Here is a 15,900-nt window from a genome sequence, read left to right on the forward strand (position 1 = left end):
CTTCAAATTCTGAAGAAAACTGGTATTCAACCTGAAATATTCTACCTTGTTAAACTAATCAAGGGTGAGATTAGAATAAAACTATCAGATATGCAAGGTCTCAAAATTTTACTACCTATTCACTTTTTCTTAGGAAGCCACTAAAGGATATACACTATCAAAACAAGGGAGTACATCAAGATGGATGACATAGATTCCAAGAAACAGAGGGTCTAACACAGAAAGATGAAGGGAAATCCCAGGATAGTAACTCAATAAAATTCCAGACAATAGCCGTGTTGCAACAGTACAGATTAACATGGGATGATGGATGGCTTTGGGAGACAGGTCTCTGATTAAAATTAGTGAGTCTAATAGATTCCTGATACACTTGATTATGTGGAAAATAATATGAGGAAGGACTTTATAGTTGTTAATATAGAAGAAATAAAAGAAAGAAAATTTAAGCAAATTATTGAGGGGGGAAAATCCAATAAAGTTAAAGTGTACAAGAATGTAACTTCTGTTTTATGCTGTTTTAAGTTTTGTACTACTATTTGATTTTTTAAATTATGTGCATTTATCATTTGCATAAAAATAATTGATTTTAAAAACATTATGTGGTAGCAGAGACCATATCCTTGACCCCAATAATGTCAATGTGGTAATGGGGACATGTGGCATCTTCAAATTTTCCGAAGTATCCAACCTGCCTACTCATTTATAACGTAGATTGACCTTGAGCACATTACAATAAAGGAATCAATGTTGTTCCTGTCTCATTTGGAATAATAATAAGCCAGTGAATATTCATTAAAGTTAAAGAGCAGCCAGAAAACCAGTAAGCAGCATCCTGGAAACTATAACATACTTAGCTCTTCAAATCATTTCTTGATTACAGGTAAGTACTAGATATTTGGAGACTAGGTCATATAATGGTAGTAACTATCACTGGTAATTTTGTAGCATGAATAAATGTTCAATTTTCCACTAACTTCAATAAGAAATCAGAATGATTTGTAAATAAACTGTTTATTCCTAAAAAAGAAAGCCCCAAAGAGGTTTGTAGTTAAAATGAATTTAAAAACGAGAGGCAGAAAAAAAAAATGGTGTGCTAGCTTCCTTTTCAGATTTTAGTTGATGAAAAAGAAAACAATTAACATTTAACTTGGGATAACATGTACTAGAACAAATTCTTGTAAGCATTGCTATATGCAACATTTACATAAAGATGTGCAGAGATATTTTACAAGATGAACATTTTAAACACATGACATTTGTGGAGGTTGAATGGGAGAAGTAGCACTCATTGTCCCTGCACTTGGTCTGCAAATCCAGATTTGCAATATTCAGATTTGCTGTTGTTCTGTCTCTACAAATCAGTTCTGCCATAGCCAAGCAGCAATTATGCCTACAATGGCTGCTGAATGCCGTGTGCATTCAGCCACCTTTATATTCCCCCACAGTAAAGGGTGTCACTACATTTTAAATTATTAACATTAGCAAGGGGAATAGGGTGTTTCAGAGGACTTGTAACAGTACATAAACAAAGACATTTGTGAAGAAATATATATAACAAAGAACCATAACAAGAGAAGCTTGCAAAGTACCCATAAGGATAACAGCAGGAATGTATCTGAAAATATGCCCTCATTTCCATAATGAGCTACCCTAATGTTTTCTGTTGAAATGAGGGCTTTACCTTAAAAGATCATACCAAAGAAAGAAAGAAGAAAATGAAGTACTAGATTAGATTCTAGCTGAGGTAAGGGAAGTCGAATGGAAGAAATGAAATGTATGAATTGCCTTTTTTTTTTTTGGTTATATTCATATACACCTTAATAAAGCTTTTTTTTTTTTTTCCCCCCACAGCCCTCTCCCACTACTCTTTCCTGTCTTCAAAATAGTTTGGTGGTCTACAAGTTCTAAAAGCTGGTATTTCTAGCATATGCATTTTATATGTATATTAAGAGAAAATCCCTAGTCTTCTTAACTGAGCTTACAAACTTCAAGATACTCTGTTGAAGGGAAACAGAATGCTTATGTCCTGGATAAAATCCAATCTCTCAAACTGGGTAAAAAGAATTTGAGATAAGGAAATAACTTGCCAAAGAAAACAGACAGAAAAGATGTCTTGTGTTCTGCCAAACAGCGGATATGCTATCAAAAATGAAAGAAAGGACTTGCTAAAACTTTTGAAACAAAAACAGCTAGTACTGCTTGGTTTCAGGATGAATATGGAAAAATAGAATCCTTTATGTATGGTAAGGGGGGAATCCCCAAATATTGCTTGTTCACAGGCTTAAATGAGTAAGGAAGTCATATTTCCAGTGAAATGTTCATGCTTACATTTTCCACATCAAGAGCTGGAAAAAGCCCAGAGAAAAACAAAAATAACAATAGAGGGTAGAAGACAAGAACTTAAATTGCAATTTTGTGGACAAAGGATTATATTAAAAATTTGGAGAAAATTAAAGAAAGGTTGGACCTGAGGAAAAAAGTCTACTGTGGTCATAATTTTCCAAGTCTAAAGGAAACAGAACAAGGGCAAATAGTAAAAGAAAAATTGCATTTAGATAAGTCATAAAATTTCCTGAAAGAAAAGAAAATCAATAAAACAATAGATAGTCTAGGCTAGTAAGAGGTTGTGAAATGATTGGAACTCAGTGATTCTCAGAATGAGATAGATTCTTCAAGGCAGCTACTGTCCATTCACCTATCATCACATGGCCTTTTTTTTTTTTCCCCCACAGCCCTCTCCCACTACTCTTTCCTGTCTTCAAAATAGTTTGGTGGTCTACAAGTTCTAAAAGCTGGTATTTCTAACATAAAATTTGCTAATCTTTCAGTTTTTATTAATTAGAAGCTAATAGGATTCTATCTCTGGATTTACAGTTTTAAAAAGTTTTATTTTGGCATACTGGGATATCTGTAACTTATTTGGCATAATATATGGCCTAATCAGAAATTCTGCTATTAAGTTCTTCACTATATTTTTGAAAAATTATGTACAATTGTAAATTTGAAGTACAGTTTTTGAAGAGACAGACTTAAAACAAGGTAAGAATACATATATTAAGTCTTGATCCCTTAGCTCAGGGAAAGCAGAACAGACCATAGGCAAGGACTGTCAGTGGCCGACAACTAATACTTGAGTAATCATTATGTATCAGGTACTTTACATATGATATCTTTTTTTAATGTCTTATAATTTTAGTTTAAAAAAATTTTAATAGACAATAACTGCACATATTTATGGGGGTACACAGTGATGTTGCAATACATATAACGTATAGTGATTAGATCAGGGTAATTAGCATATCTATCATCTCAGAAACTTATTATGTCTTTGTTTTGGGAACATGCAATATCCTTCTAGCTATTTGAAACTATATAGTATTGTTAACTACAGTCATCCTACAGTGCTACAGAACACTAGAACTTACACCTATCTAGTTGTAATTTTGTATTTTACAACTTCGAAGTAGGTGTAATTATCCCTATTTAGATTATACTTGTATGAAACAGAAATTATTTTCATTTTACAGATGAGGAAACTGAGACGCAGAGAAGTAATCTGTCCAAAGTCCACTGGGTTATAAGATTCATAACAAGAACTACAACTTGGGTTTATCTGAATCTTAAACTTCTGGCACTATACTTGCTCACAGGTTTGAAAAGGAGAGCTTTAATTTCTACTATTTCTCAAGAATTTGTAATGCTTTCTCTTGTCACTGTGCTTTCAACTTACAGGGGTTGCAGTTTTGATAAAAGACAAACTGATTTAGATTCTAGCTTTGTTAGATCTGTAATTCAGAAGCAACTCCAGGCTTCCATTTCTACTAATGCTTTCTAAATCTAATTATTTTATAAATAGTCCTGTTGCTTTAATTCACTTTTTACCCTAACGTTATTAATCAAGTTTAACTTTGAAATCTCCATATTTTATGTGAGACCTCCCAAGGCTATCCAATCTTATTTTCCTTTGTAAATTTATTGTTGCTCAGCCTATTTCATTAAGGACAGCTTTAATTTTAATACTTTATAATTATTTTCAAAGTGCATGATAATGGTTTATCAGTCTGGTTAGTACATCAGAGATTTCTATTGGCGCTATCAGAGATGTTAACATCCAACAGTTTTACCAAAGTGTAATTGTTATAGATGTCTTGTTTAACATATAACTTTTTTGTTTATTGGAATTAAGCAATTACCAGACATGAATTTATGCAACAAAAATGTTTAATGTGAACAGTGACATGCATATTTGATAGCTCACTGCAGTCTGCATCATTGTCTCTAGATTCCAAAATTTCATTTTAAGCCGTTTAGTACTTACAGAACAAAGGGGGTTATCTTAGATAACTTTTAATATCCTGGGCTATTTTCCAATTCACGATACAGGGGAAAAAAAATGTGTCCAGGGCCCTTAAAAGAAAATACTTTGAATTTAAATATGACACATACATTAAGCCCACGTGACACGCCAGGGAGGCGGTGGAAGTCAAGTGCATTTGTTTTTGTTACATCCATCAGGGCGATCTCTTTCACAATTCTGGGAGAGGCCTGTTTGTTCCTCCACTCCCACAGTTGAAGTTTGGACAAAGTTTGAGAAAATCCCAGGCACCTGCGGCTCCTAGCGAAGCCCGCGAGGAGCATAGGGGAAAGCACCTCTTCCCCAGTTTTCAGTCTTCAGATCGCAGGCCTCTCGGACCCGCAAAGCGAGCGTCACGCTGCCGCGCCTGAGAAATAAGAGCTATTTCAAGGACGGGCCCTGGGTCCTCACTGAGGCTTCGCAAAGGTGTGCGTCCGCCCAAGGAAGGCCGGCGGCGCGGCGGCGCAGCGACGGCGAGGAGTCTCCACCCATCTTCTCTTCAAGCAGCAGTAGCTGAGTCTGGGTACCCAACCGACGAGCCGAGACGCCAGAAGCCAGAGGACGAAGTTGAAAGCCTGCGCCCCGAGCCAACCGGAATTCCACTTAGCTCCGCGCGGTCCGCGCCTCGGCCGGAAGGGGGCGTGGCTTCGGGCCGGCGCGGCGAGGCCCGCCGCCGAGTTGGGGGGGTTCCTCCCGGGCCCCGGCCGCGCGTTTCCGGTGCGCTCCCCCGCGCCCTCCGTCCTGTGGTCTCGCCCGTCCCCGCTGCCATGTTGGATTGTGCGGCCGCCGCCGCCGCTGCGGGAGGGTTCGGGGAGGAGTTGGGAGTTTAGCGCAGTCGCTGGAGTGCGAGGACAACGACCATCCGGTCCTATCCTGGCCGGGCGGGAGCTGGGAGCTTCCCTTTCTCAGCGCGGCCCGAAGGTGGCTCGCCGTCGGCGCCTGCGTCGCTCGACCTCCTCCTCCTCCGCGCTCCGGAGGAGCTGCGAGATGTGGCGCCTCTGACTCCGCTTCTCCCCGCCCCTGTCACCGAGAGGGGTAACGAGCTCTCGCCCACTCGCGGGAGGAGACGGCCCTGGACTCCCAACCCTGCCGGCGAAACCATGAGCTCCGTCCAGCAGCAGCCGCCGCGGAGGGTCACCAACGTGGGGTCCCTGCTGCTCACCCCGCAGGAGAACGAGTCCCTCTTCACTTTCCTCGGCAAGAAATGTGTGGTCAGTGGACAAGAACCGCGTCGCCACCCCTGACATTACCTCACGGGCCCGGACTTGGGGGCCGGGAAGTGGGAGTGGGGAAGGAGGCGGGAGCGGCGCGGGGAGGGTCCCGCTTGTCGGCCAGGCCTCCCGCCAGCCCCGGCCCCTCGTCGGCGCCCTCGCCCTGCTCCCTGGGTGCGGGCTGTGGCGGTCGGGCGCCGCCTCCCCGAGCTTTGGGGAACAAGGGAGTGTCACCTCCGCAGGCCTGTCCTCCAGCCTGGCCGGGCCTCGGTCCGCGCCCTGGCTGCTGGTTAAAACTTTACTCTCAGGCCACAAGGGGATTTTCTTGCAAGAGTCGCTTGGTCCCAGAATCTGGGCCCTTGTTCTAGCTCTCGCGTCACCTCCTCCTGCTGGATCTGGGGGTACCTTCCTTAACAATGCCAGGTTTGAGGAGTGGATAGGTCGGGGAAGGAAGGTGGTTTTCACTCTCCCATTAGGATTCCAGGAGGGAATGAAGTCGAGTGCAAGAGCCTGGGCTCTCTTCAGATTAGAGAGGGTAAAAAAATGTTACTGCTCTTCGTTAAAGAGAAACAAGATTTATTTCTCCAGCAACCTTGTCTAGGCCTGGTTTCTACTCTCCTTCCCACTGATTTTTTCCCCCATTGGTGGGAGGGGGTGCTGCTCTTCCCGCAGCCATGCGCAGGGAAACCTCAATCTCTGGTAGTTCTTGGTTTTTGGGGCCGAGAATGATTCTTAGTTTGGTGCTGTGCGGCCAATTCCAACCCCAGATGGCCGGTTGGGAGCGAGCAGTTCTGCTGTGGGAAGGGGAATGTGTGTTGTTGACGGAAGCATTCGTTACATTGGCTGCTGGCACTTCTGGGGGTGGGGAGGTTCTGCTCTGTGGTATAGGCCTTGTCGGAATCATACTGCGGTGCTGGGTTGAAGTGTGGTTTGTTGAAATCCTGGCTGGGTCTCTTTCTCTCCACTTTGTTTGCTAGCACCTGCAGAGTATGTGCCACTGGAATCCAGAAAACACGGAAATTTACAGAGCAATACCATTTTATAACTCCTTTAATGTTAGGTATGCCAAACCAGATTTCACCTGCTTCTTTACGAAGTTAGGGTTAGACAATTTCTGGAAAGTTCTTGGATTAATTGTTAACTTCGTAGGAGTCCACCCTTTGTATCTTGTGCCATCCGGTTGGAGATTGAATCGTTCCATTCAATTTCAGATGTGTTTCAAATTTCGGAACTTAGACCTTAGGGAACATTGAGTTTCGTGATTAGAAGGATGAAACGAGAGGAGTGGCTCAAAACGAGAATTTTGGGTAACAACTTTAAGCCCCTACCCATACACACACTTTTTTCAACAAATGAGAAAACTGATCCAGTGAGCCCAAGTCATACAACAGTTTAACGATGTAACCAGAACCAGAAAACCGGGACTCCTCATGCCTAGTCCTATCCCATGGTACTTTCCACTACATCATGTTGTTTTAGAAGGGTGTTTTTTTTTTTCTTGTTACCGATTTATTTCCAAAAGTGGTGTTAAAGGAATAACCACTTTGCCTTTTTCACCAAAAACTAATTAAAATACAAGATTCTTAAAGCACCACTAATGTTTGCATATGTTCAGTTTAGGAAAATCTCCAGCACTTTGAATGTTACCTCCAATGAAAAAAAAATTCAGTTGTTGGTTTAGTAGATTAGCTGTGTAACCTGTATCAAAAAGGAAGTAGTCGTACTGTGTTCTACATACCACACACATTAACTTTACGCAGAAAGAACATTACATTTATACACAAGTATAGTAATTGTCCTGTGCTTACCTATAGTTTTACTGGTTTCAAAAAATGGCAGATGGGGAAAAATACTGTGATGGGGAAAAATGATGTTGCACGTTGGTTAGTGTAAGTGGATTGCTGAATAGGCTGTCAGTATTCAGTGCTTAATTTCTTTATGCCATCTTTTATTAATTAACTTTACCTTTTGCATTTCTGTCATTTAAAAACCACACTGTGTCAGTTGCCTGCTTTTGTAGGATAAGTCGTTGCATATACTAATTTCAAAATTTGAAGTCCCTAGTTAATAGAGAGTTGAGTGATATTTTAATTTTTGAAATAATCTTTTCCTCCCTTTGCTGATTATGCAGGTGTTTTTTTTTGTCTTTTAAAACATTACCGAAATACATTGTCTCATAATAAATCCAGCAGTAAGTTTTACAGGTCAGACCAAATGTGTTAGGCAGAAGAGTACTCAGAGCTCTATTTAAGAATTCAAGAAATGAAACAGAAGCAGTTACAGTCTTAGCTCTGGAGGAGCTTCGTATCTTCTTTCATTCAACAAACATGCATTGATTAAATGTTGAGGTCAAAAATCTAGAAGGGCTGAAATTTGTCCTCAGGGAGCTTACTAGGTCTAAAAAGGGAAACGTGTAAACTGATAAATAAGTCAGTGCTTCAGAGTGATGTGTAAGAGGCTACTTTTCACAATAGAAAATGTCTTGGCTTTGTAATAGCAAATATGGGTTCAAACTGGGGGTCACTTTGGATAAGTTTCTTAAGCTTCCTATCCTAGATTTGGTTTTCTCATGTGTAAAAGAAGGATACTATCTCATGGGTGGTTGTGTGGATTAAGATTGTGTGTAAATATGTGGAAACTATTTTTATAAAGGTTTAGGGGATTAAAGGAGAGAATGGGGGGAGAGAGGTTGAGTAAAAGCTTGTTAAAATGGGTAACTGAATATTTATATTTAAACAGGTACTCCCTAGGCTGATGAGAGGTATGAAACAACTTGAAAAGTTAGGAGACCTACTAATAAGTTTATTAGGTTTCTTAGGGAGCAAGGAGGGCTTCTGCTTGGGCTCTCAGATTTAGGTATGCATTGGAATCATTGTGGAGATTATGAGAAATGGATATGCCTAGACCCAATTCCTAGATAATATTCAGAATCACTGGATATGAGGTGAAGCTTGGACATGTCTATTTTTAACAATTTTAACAGAAGATTTTAAAGTATATCACAGTTTGAAAACCACTGCTGAAGACCACGTCTGATAGGATAATCCTTGAGCACATTGGAAATCTTAATAGATTTTTCTTCAATTTTTGGTCTATATTTTGCAAATTGAAGCTCAATTAAGTTAAATCAAATTCTTTTAGTACAGCATTTCTCTGACCGCTTAAGATATCAGTGTACATTTCACAACTAAGAAGGAGATACAGTTGAGGAAGTATTGCACTCTTTAAGGGGGACTCACAAGATCATATTTGACTTAGAAAATTTTCAGGGGAAAGGTGGAGGCAGTATAGAACGTGGATTGAGGATTGTGAGGGAAAGACAAGGGAAATCAGATAGTTGTTTTATAGTAGTGCAGGTGAAATATGATGAGGGCCCAAATTAAGAGAGTACTTTGGGAATTCAAGAACAATTAAAGTCTCCAGCAGAAATTAGTCCCAGTTATATATAGAAGGTGAGGGAAGGGAGTTTCAATAAAGGCAGGCATTATAACCACCAGCAGAAAGAAACATATTTTTATTTTCATTCACTGCAAATATGCCTAAATGTTAATGAGACTCTGGATTGGTGATTGGCTTCATGAAGGAGGCAAATCATCAGTAAATCTTTTGTTTTACCACAAAATTCATTTTGTGGAAGTTGAGATTTCATTGTGATATGTAAATACATGATATGTACTTTTACATAAATAGTTCTGATGCCATTCATTAGCTGGTAGTATTATGAAGGGAGAACTATTTAAGAAGGTTATAAATAAGATTACTAGGTCTTGTTTTGTAATTATATCTGTTGCCTTTCATGTAGTGTGATTCAATTAATTTTATATAAAGAGTATGTGCAATTTTGCTAAGTGGAGTTCAGCATGTATAGTCCTGAATAAGTGAGAAACTAAGGATTAGGGAAAAGTAAAACATTAAAGTACATCTCTACAGCCATTTCTGGTCTATATGGATTGGGGTTGATAATGTTATTGAGCATTATCTTTCCCTGCCATACTCACCTGGTTGGTTTTTTCAAGATTTAGTGATACTTAAGCCATTTTTTAAAATCAACTTTAATCTTTATTTCCTTTATTTCCTCAGCACTTGTTTTAACTTGCTTATTTTCTTTAGTTTTTTGTTTCCTCATTCTCTATATATAATTCTTAGAGATAGATTTTATGCCTCGGTAGTCTTCTGTGATTTTTATAAGTTCTAGCACACAGATCAGTGAATACTTATTGATTGATTGAACAATTTTAATTGCTCACTTGTTTATTTTTTAGGAGCTTGTTCTGCATTTCTCATTGCTTGATTAGGTTGTTAAGGCCTTCAGTTTTGAATGTACATGGTATCTGGACTTTAGTCTTCATTTATTATGTGACCAAAATGGTTTAGTTCTGCTGCTGAACTAATATAGGTGGTAACAGTTGTCTAACAGTAGTTTGTTTCTGTTCTGAATCAGACCTTTTGGGTAGGGATTCTTAAATAGGCATAGAGGGAAGGATATGCTTAGCAGGATCATTGTGTTGATGATGGCCTGAGTAAGGCACTACTGGTGGAAAGGTTAGGCTGGGAATGTATTTCACCTTGAGTAGTAAGGAAAAATAAAAGTTAAAATTCACTGGATTTGGAATATACAAAGATGACAAGATACCCTTGTCTAGTATAGAGGAAAAAGATTAGCACAAAAATGTATGTGAGGCAGCGTAGCTATAAGCACAAGAAGAGATTCAGAAAAGTCCAACAGTTGGATTTTGAATTTTGTTTCTGTTTATTCTTAGCTCTATAATACAGGCAAATTTCTTAACTAGTCTCAGCCTTCATGTCTAGATTTGTAAAATGGGCTTAGTCAAGGATTTCAAAGAGTATACAATAATTATGGAAGATGCTTAGAGTCCATGACACAAAGTATTCGGGGAGTTTGGAGGAGCATATGAAAGAAGGTTGTTATTAATACTATTTAGTGCTCAGTTTAGATTTCCTGTTACTGGCAGGGAGGATTTAGAGTAAAATTTTCAACTCTGTGTTGTATTTGTTTTGACTTAGGTACATTAACAATTTTAAAGCCAGTTAATTATAGAGTGTGTAAATTAAAAGTTAAGAAACAGCTTGAATGTATCTCTTTGGGGAGTGTCTGGGCAGCCTAAGTCTCCCTGGCTGCTAATTGAAGAGGAAGAAAGGAGTCCTGATGAAAAAGTTAGGAGTTCCTGTATTTTAGTCCATGCTCTGCTACTATACATTGTGAATGTGAACAGGAATTTCTGACCTTTTTTTTTTTTTTTGAGGCAGAGTTTTGCTTTGTTGCCCAGGCTAGAGTGCAGTGGCACAATCTCGGCTCACTGTAACCTCCGCCTCCAGGTTCAAGTTAATCTCCTCCCTCAGCCTCCCAAGCAGCTGGGACTACAGGCATGTGCCACTACCCACAGCTAATTTTTGTATTTTTAATAGAGACAAGGTTTCACCATGCTGGCCAGGGTGGTCTTGAACTCCTGACCTCAGGTAATCTGTCCGCTTCAACCTCCCAAAGTGCCGGGATTACAGGTGTGAGCCACCGTGCCTGGTCATTTCTCCCTTCCTGAACTTCACTTTTCTAATTTGAAAATGAGCAGTTGGACAAGATAACTCCACAGTCTTTCCAGCTTTAATGCTTAATCAGTTTAACTATTCTAGATAACAGGGACTCCAGCAGGGAGAGAACAGGCCTAATGTTAACTCTAGCATATATTTGTTTCGCACAGCAGAGACTAATATAGCATATATCTAAGCAGAAGGTAGATAATCCTGAATTATTTCACTGAAAATTCCCATTTTTAATTCACCTTTTTCTAAGCATTGTAATTTAATAGGCATTTCACTTTTAAAATAGCAGAGTGAACAGGATAAAAAGGCATTAGTAATAGAATTATCAACTTTTATCTAACTTAGAATTATTATTTGTAATTATAATGTATTTTTGGGTTGTTAGAAACTGCTTTTTTGATTAAGATGGAATTATTTTTAAGAATTTCCCTTTTGTTAACCAATTCCGTCTAGAATCCTAAATCTGGATGAAATTGTATTAGTGATATGATAGGTGTTGCACGTTACTGCTTATTTTCCAACATTAAAAACGTAGGTTTTTAGTTTAAGTAGTAGACTGAATAGTTATAGTGAATTGACTTGGTTATTTTAGAGACTGGTTCAAAATTGAGATTACCATGGGGATTCATTCGTGTAATTAAAATAATCTTGCCTTTCTTAAATTTTTTTTTAATGCACTAGACAACATGCTGAAATTACGGCTTATTTTATTAGTGAATTTTATATTCCTGAAACCGCATACCAAGAGACACTAGAACCTTTGACAGAACTTTTCTGAAACCCAAATGAATGCCTAAATTAGGCATCCTTTTAAGATGCGAAGGACTGGGTTTTATCTTTTACTGTCTTTCTTGCTTATTTAACTTCTGTTCTTGGCTGTACTCTGGGTATTAGAAAGCACAGCTCTTGAGGGAAAGATGTGACTGGGCCCTCTGAACAGTGTCTCCTACACCAAGTTCTGCCAGTCACTCTTTGGCCATCTTTCTGTTGTGGACAGTTGTAGGGATTTTATTTAAAATATCCATTTTTTAAAAAAGTTATCTTTGAATGTAAAAATTGTATCTGTGAGTAAAATCAAATTGTAAAGTCTAGAAATAAAGTCTTGATTAGAGAGCAGGTTTGATTAGGACATTCAAGATTCCTCATAACATACAGAATTGGAGCTGCTTAAGTGTTGGCCAAAGTACAGAGTAGCCGGGTTCTACTTGTTTTGCTGCTGAGCAACTCCTACCATGTACATCAGTATTCTAGTCTTCTATAGTAAGATTTTTTATAAGTCTTTGTAAAAACTGGTAAGAACAAGATTTTCCTAAGGAAATGCATGCATGTAATAGTCTCGTTTATTTCACTTTTGTCCATATTCTGTAGATTTTTAAAATAAATGATGGAAGTATAATGGTAGCCCATTCTAGTTTTGAGTAGAAAAACAAATTTTAAAAGAGCAGGTAAGAGTTGAGCTTTGTTACAATTTATTCTGTCTGGAAGTCATAGTTTTGTTAATAGAGTTCACTCTTACTCTAAAGGTTCTAGAAACAAAACAAGTTATACATTCATAGTCACAGTAATAGGATATACTATAAATGTAATTCTCATAGGTCACCTAGCATCATTCATAGATTCTTGGAAACTGTGACTTTAGGTGAAACAACACATAATGAAACCAGTTTTACCATAGGGTAATTGATATAAACAAGAGTTAAGTTTCTATAGCATATTTATGGTCACAGAAATATCACCAAGTATCTAAATAAAGACAAAAACACTTCTAATATTAATTAATGAAATAAATGTAAGCTGTAACACATTTAAGAAAGAGTAATAAAAACAAGACAATTATCTACCCAGTTACTTCACTTCAGTCTCCTGGCAGCTCAGGGTACAAGGTAAGAACCAGCCCCGGACAGGACATCATCCCATCGCAGGGTGCACTCATACCTATACCCACACCTCACTTGTACACTCACTCATCCTGGGATAATGTAGACACACCAGTGAACCTAATATGCACATTTTTGGGATGTGGGAGGAAATCCAAGTACCCAGAGAACCCAGTAAATATGGAGGGTACCTGCAAACTCCACACAGATAGTGGCCCAGCTGGAAATTGATTTTCTTTTCTCATCAAAGTTAATAATGGGCTGTGTGTGGTGGTTCACACCTTTAATCGCAGCACTTTGGGAGGCTGGGGCAGAAAGATCACTTGAGGCCAGGAGTTTGAGACCACCGTGGGCAACATAGACCTAATCTCTACAAGAAAAAGTAGCTGGTAGTGGTGGGCTCATGTCTGTAGTCCCAGCTACTCCAGAGGCTGAGGCAGGAGGTTCACTTGAGCCCAGGAATTCAGGGATGCAATGAGCCATGATGAGGGCATTGCACTCCAGCCAGGGCAACATAGCGAGACCTGGTCTCTTAAAAAAAAAAAAAAAAAGTTACGATGAAAGGACATTGAACAAAATGATGTTGAACAAAAGGATGTTATTTGAGGACCAGCTGTATTAAGTATTTAGTAATTAGGAGACATTTGGCATACTTAACCATATTCATAAATATAGTATAATACAAAATCTTATTTATTGTGTCTATGTTAGTAGTCTCAGAAGTATTAGAGATTTATATAATAGCATATAGGAGAGTAAAACTAATTAGGAAACACTTTGGAGTTAATGCATGGTAGAGGAATTGTAACCCTTTTTTATAGAGACCAAATAATTGAATATAGAGTAATGTTAAAGAGGTAAATACAGAAAAGCCCCTTAAGAAAATGTGATCAAATGAAAGATATATATATAAGATAATATATATGAGATATATCTGACATATGTATGAGATATATATGTCTTATCAATCAACTCCTTTACTAATACATGCAATACATGCGCTAGTTAGAAACTGAAATGATTTTTATTAGTGAAACATAGTCAAGTCTTGAGGACTTACTGAGCACATGACACCCTCCCAGTATCTTGGATTATGAGGGAGCGGTAAGGAAAATCCAGGTTTTACCCCTCAGTTATTCACTGTATAGCTGAGGAAGACAAAAATTATGCACAAAAAGATATATGCTCTAAACCAGCATACATACACACACACACACACATATGTATAAAAGATTTGAATAATAGAGAGGAGAGATAGGTATATCATTGTGGGACTTGAGTATAAAAAACCTTAAATAACCTAGAGAATTGATGTCAGAAACAAGGAAGCAACTTATCAGGTACAGATGCTCTTCTACTTATGATGGATTATGTCCTGATAAGTTGAAAATATTGTAGTCAAAAATGCATTTAACACACCTAACCTACCAAACATTATAGCTTAGCGTAGCCTTCCTTAAATGTGCTCAGAACATTTACAATAACCTACATTTGGGCAACATCATGTAACACAAAGCCCATTTTATAATAAAGTGTTGAATATTTTACATAATTTATTGAACTCCATACTGAAAGTACAAAACTAAATGGTTGCATGAGTACTCAAAGTATGGATTCTATTGAATGCATATTGCTTTTGCACCATTGTAAAGCTGAAAAATTTTAAGTAGAACCATCATTAATTGGGGAGTATTTATATCGAGAAATGTGTAAACCAAAGTTTGGGGTAGAAAATATGTATATAATTGTAGGAGGTATTGAGGAGACTGGTTGGCTAGAATTGAGAATGATATTTGCTTGGGCAGATAGTGGATGGTAAGTTTGAAGAGTAAATTGAGGCTAGATTTTGGAAGACCTTTGAACTTCAAAGGATTGAACTTTATTCCCTAGACAGTAAGGAAACACTAAGATTCCTTCAAGAAATTTCAAGATAGGAAGGATCTGGAGAAGGAAAATTGGAAATTATTATTCATAATAGAAATAATTGAGTAGTAGTTTATTGTTTACTAAATTTCTTTCTTACTACTTTAGCACATCAGATCTGACTAAGAAACCTGGATTGTGGCAGCTTCTAGAGCAAGCTTGTCCAACCCACGGCCCAGGATAGCTTTGAAGGTGGCCCAACCCAAATTCATAAACTTTCTTAAAACATTGTGAGATTTTTTTTTTTTTTGGTGGTTTTTTGTTTTTGTTTGTTTTTTGGTTTTTTTTTTTTTTTTTTTTTTTTTTTGCTCATCAGCTATCGTTAGTATTACTGTATTTCGTGTGTGACTCAAGACAATTCTTCTTCCAATGTGGCCCAGGGAAACCAAAAGATTGGACCTGATGTATAGCAAAAATAAAAGGACTAAGTCCTTGATCTGTGTATAGCAAAAATAAAAGGACTAAGTCCTTGATCTGTGTGTCCATGGCAGATACCAACAATCACAGCATTTTTTTCCTACTGAGTCCAGACATGGTCTCTGACTGCCTGTTGTATTCCTAGAGGTGACCACTATCAATTGTCCAGATTCACGATAGATGAAATCTAGTTGTCATTCCAAGGCTAAATACCAGAAACATGTGAAGAAAAAATTGGCAATATTTAATTGGCAGTATTTAATTGGCTTGTGAATTCTGGATGACAACAGAACCTCATAGTAGGAACTAGAGCTTTGGACTCTAGTGTTGATTATTGCGGCTGTGGCAGTGGAATTAGATCTGTGAAGGTGAACAGTCTAGCTAATGTTTTACTTGGCCAGCATTGGAAAAGGATGGCTTTGGCTAAGTGCTAAAGTGTTACTCTCTTTAATTTACTAGAAACATGGTATACATATTGTTCTGCAACTTAACTTTTTCACTTTTATTAATATATATAATATATTTCCATGTTTATATCTGTTGCATCCTTTTTATTAAT

The 15,900-nt window shown here is 38.1% G+C and overlaps 1 protein-coding gene across 2 annotated transcripts in view; it reads left to right on the top strand.

Moving 5' to 3' along the window:
- Positions 1-4,850: 4,850 nt before the first annotated feature.
- Positions 4,851-15,900, top strand: part of WASL (WASP like actin nucleation promoting factor) — a 66,892-nt gene continuing 55,842 nt past the window's right edge. For both annotated transcript variants that reach the window (XM_031665211.1, XM_031665212.1), the window contains exon 1: positions 4,851-5,565. In XM_031665211.1, the coding sequence (XP_031521071.1) occupies positions 5,455-5,565 (111 nt within the window). In that variant the 5' untranslated portion in view covers positions 4,851-5,454. The remainder of the gene's footprint in view (positions 5,566-15,900) is intronic.

This window comes from Papio anubis, chromosome 4, assembly GCF_008728515.1.
Source record: "Papio anubis isolate 15944 chromosome 4, Panubis1.0, whole genome shotgun sequence".
Classification (NCBI taxonomy): domain Eukaryota; kingdom Metazoa; phylum Chordata; class Mammalia; order Primates; family Cercopithecidae; genus Papio; species Papio anubis.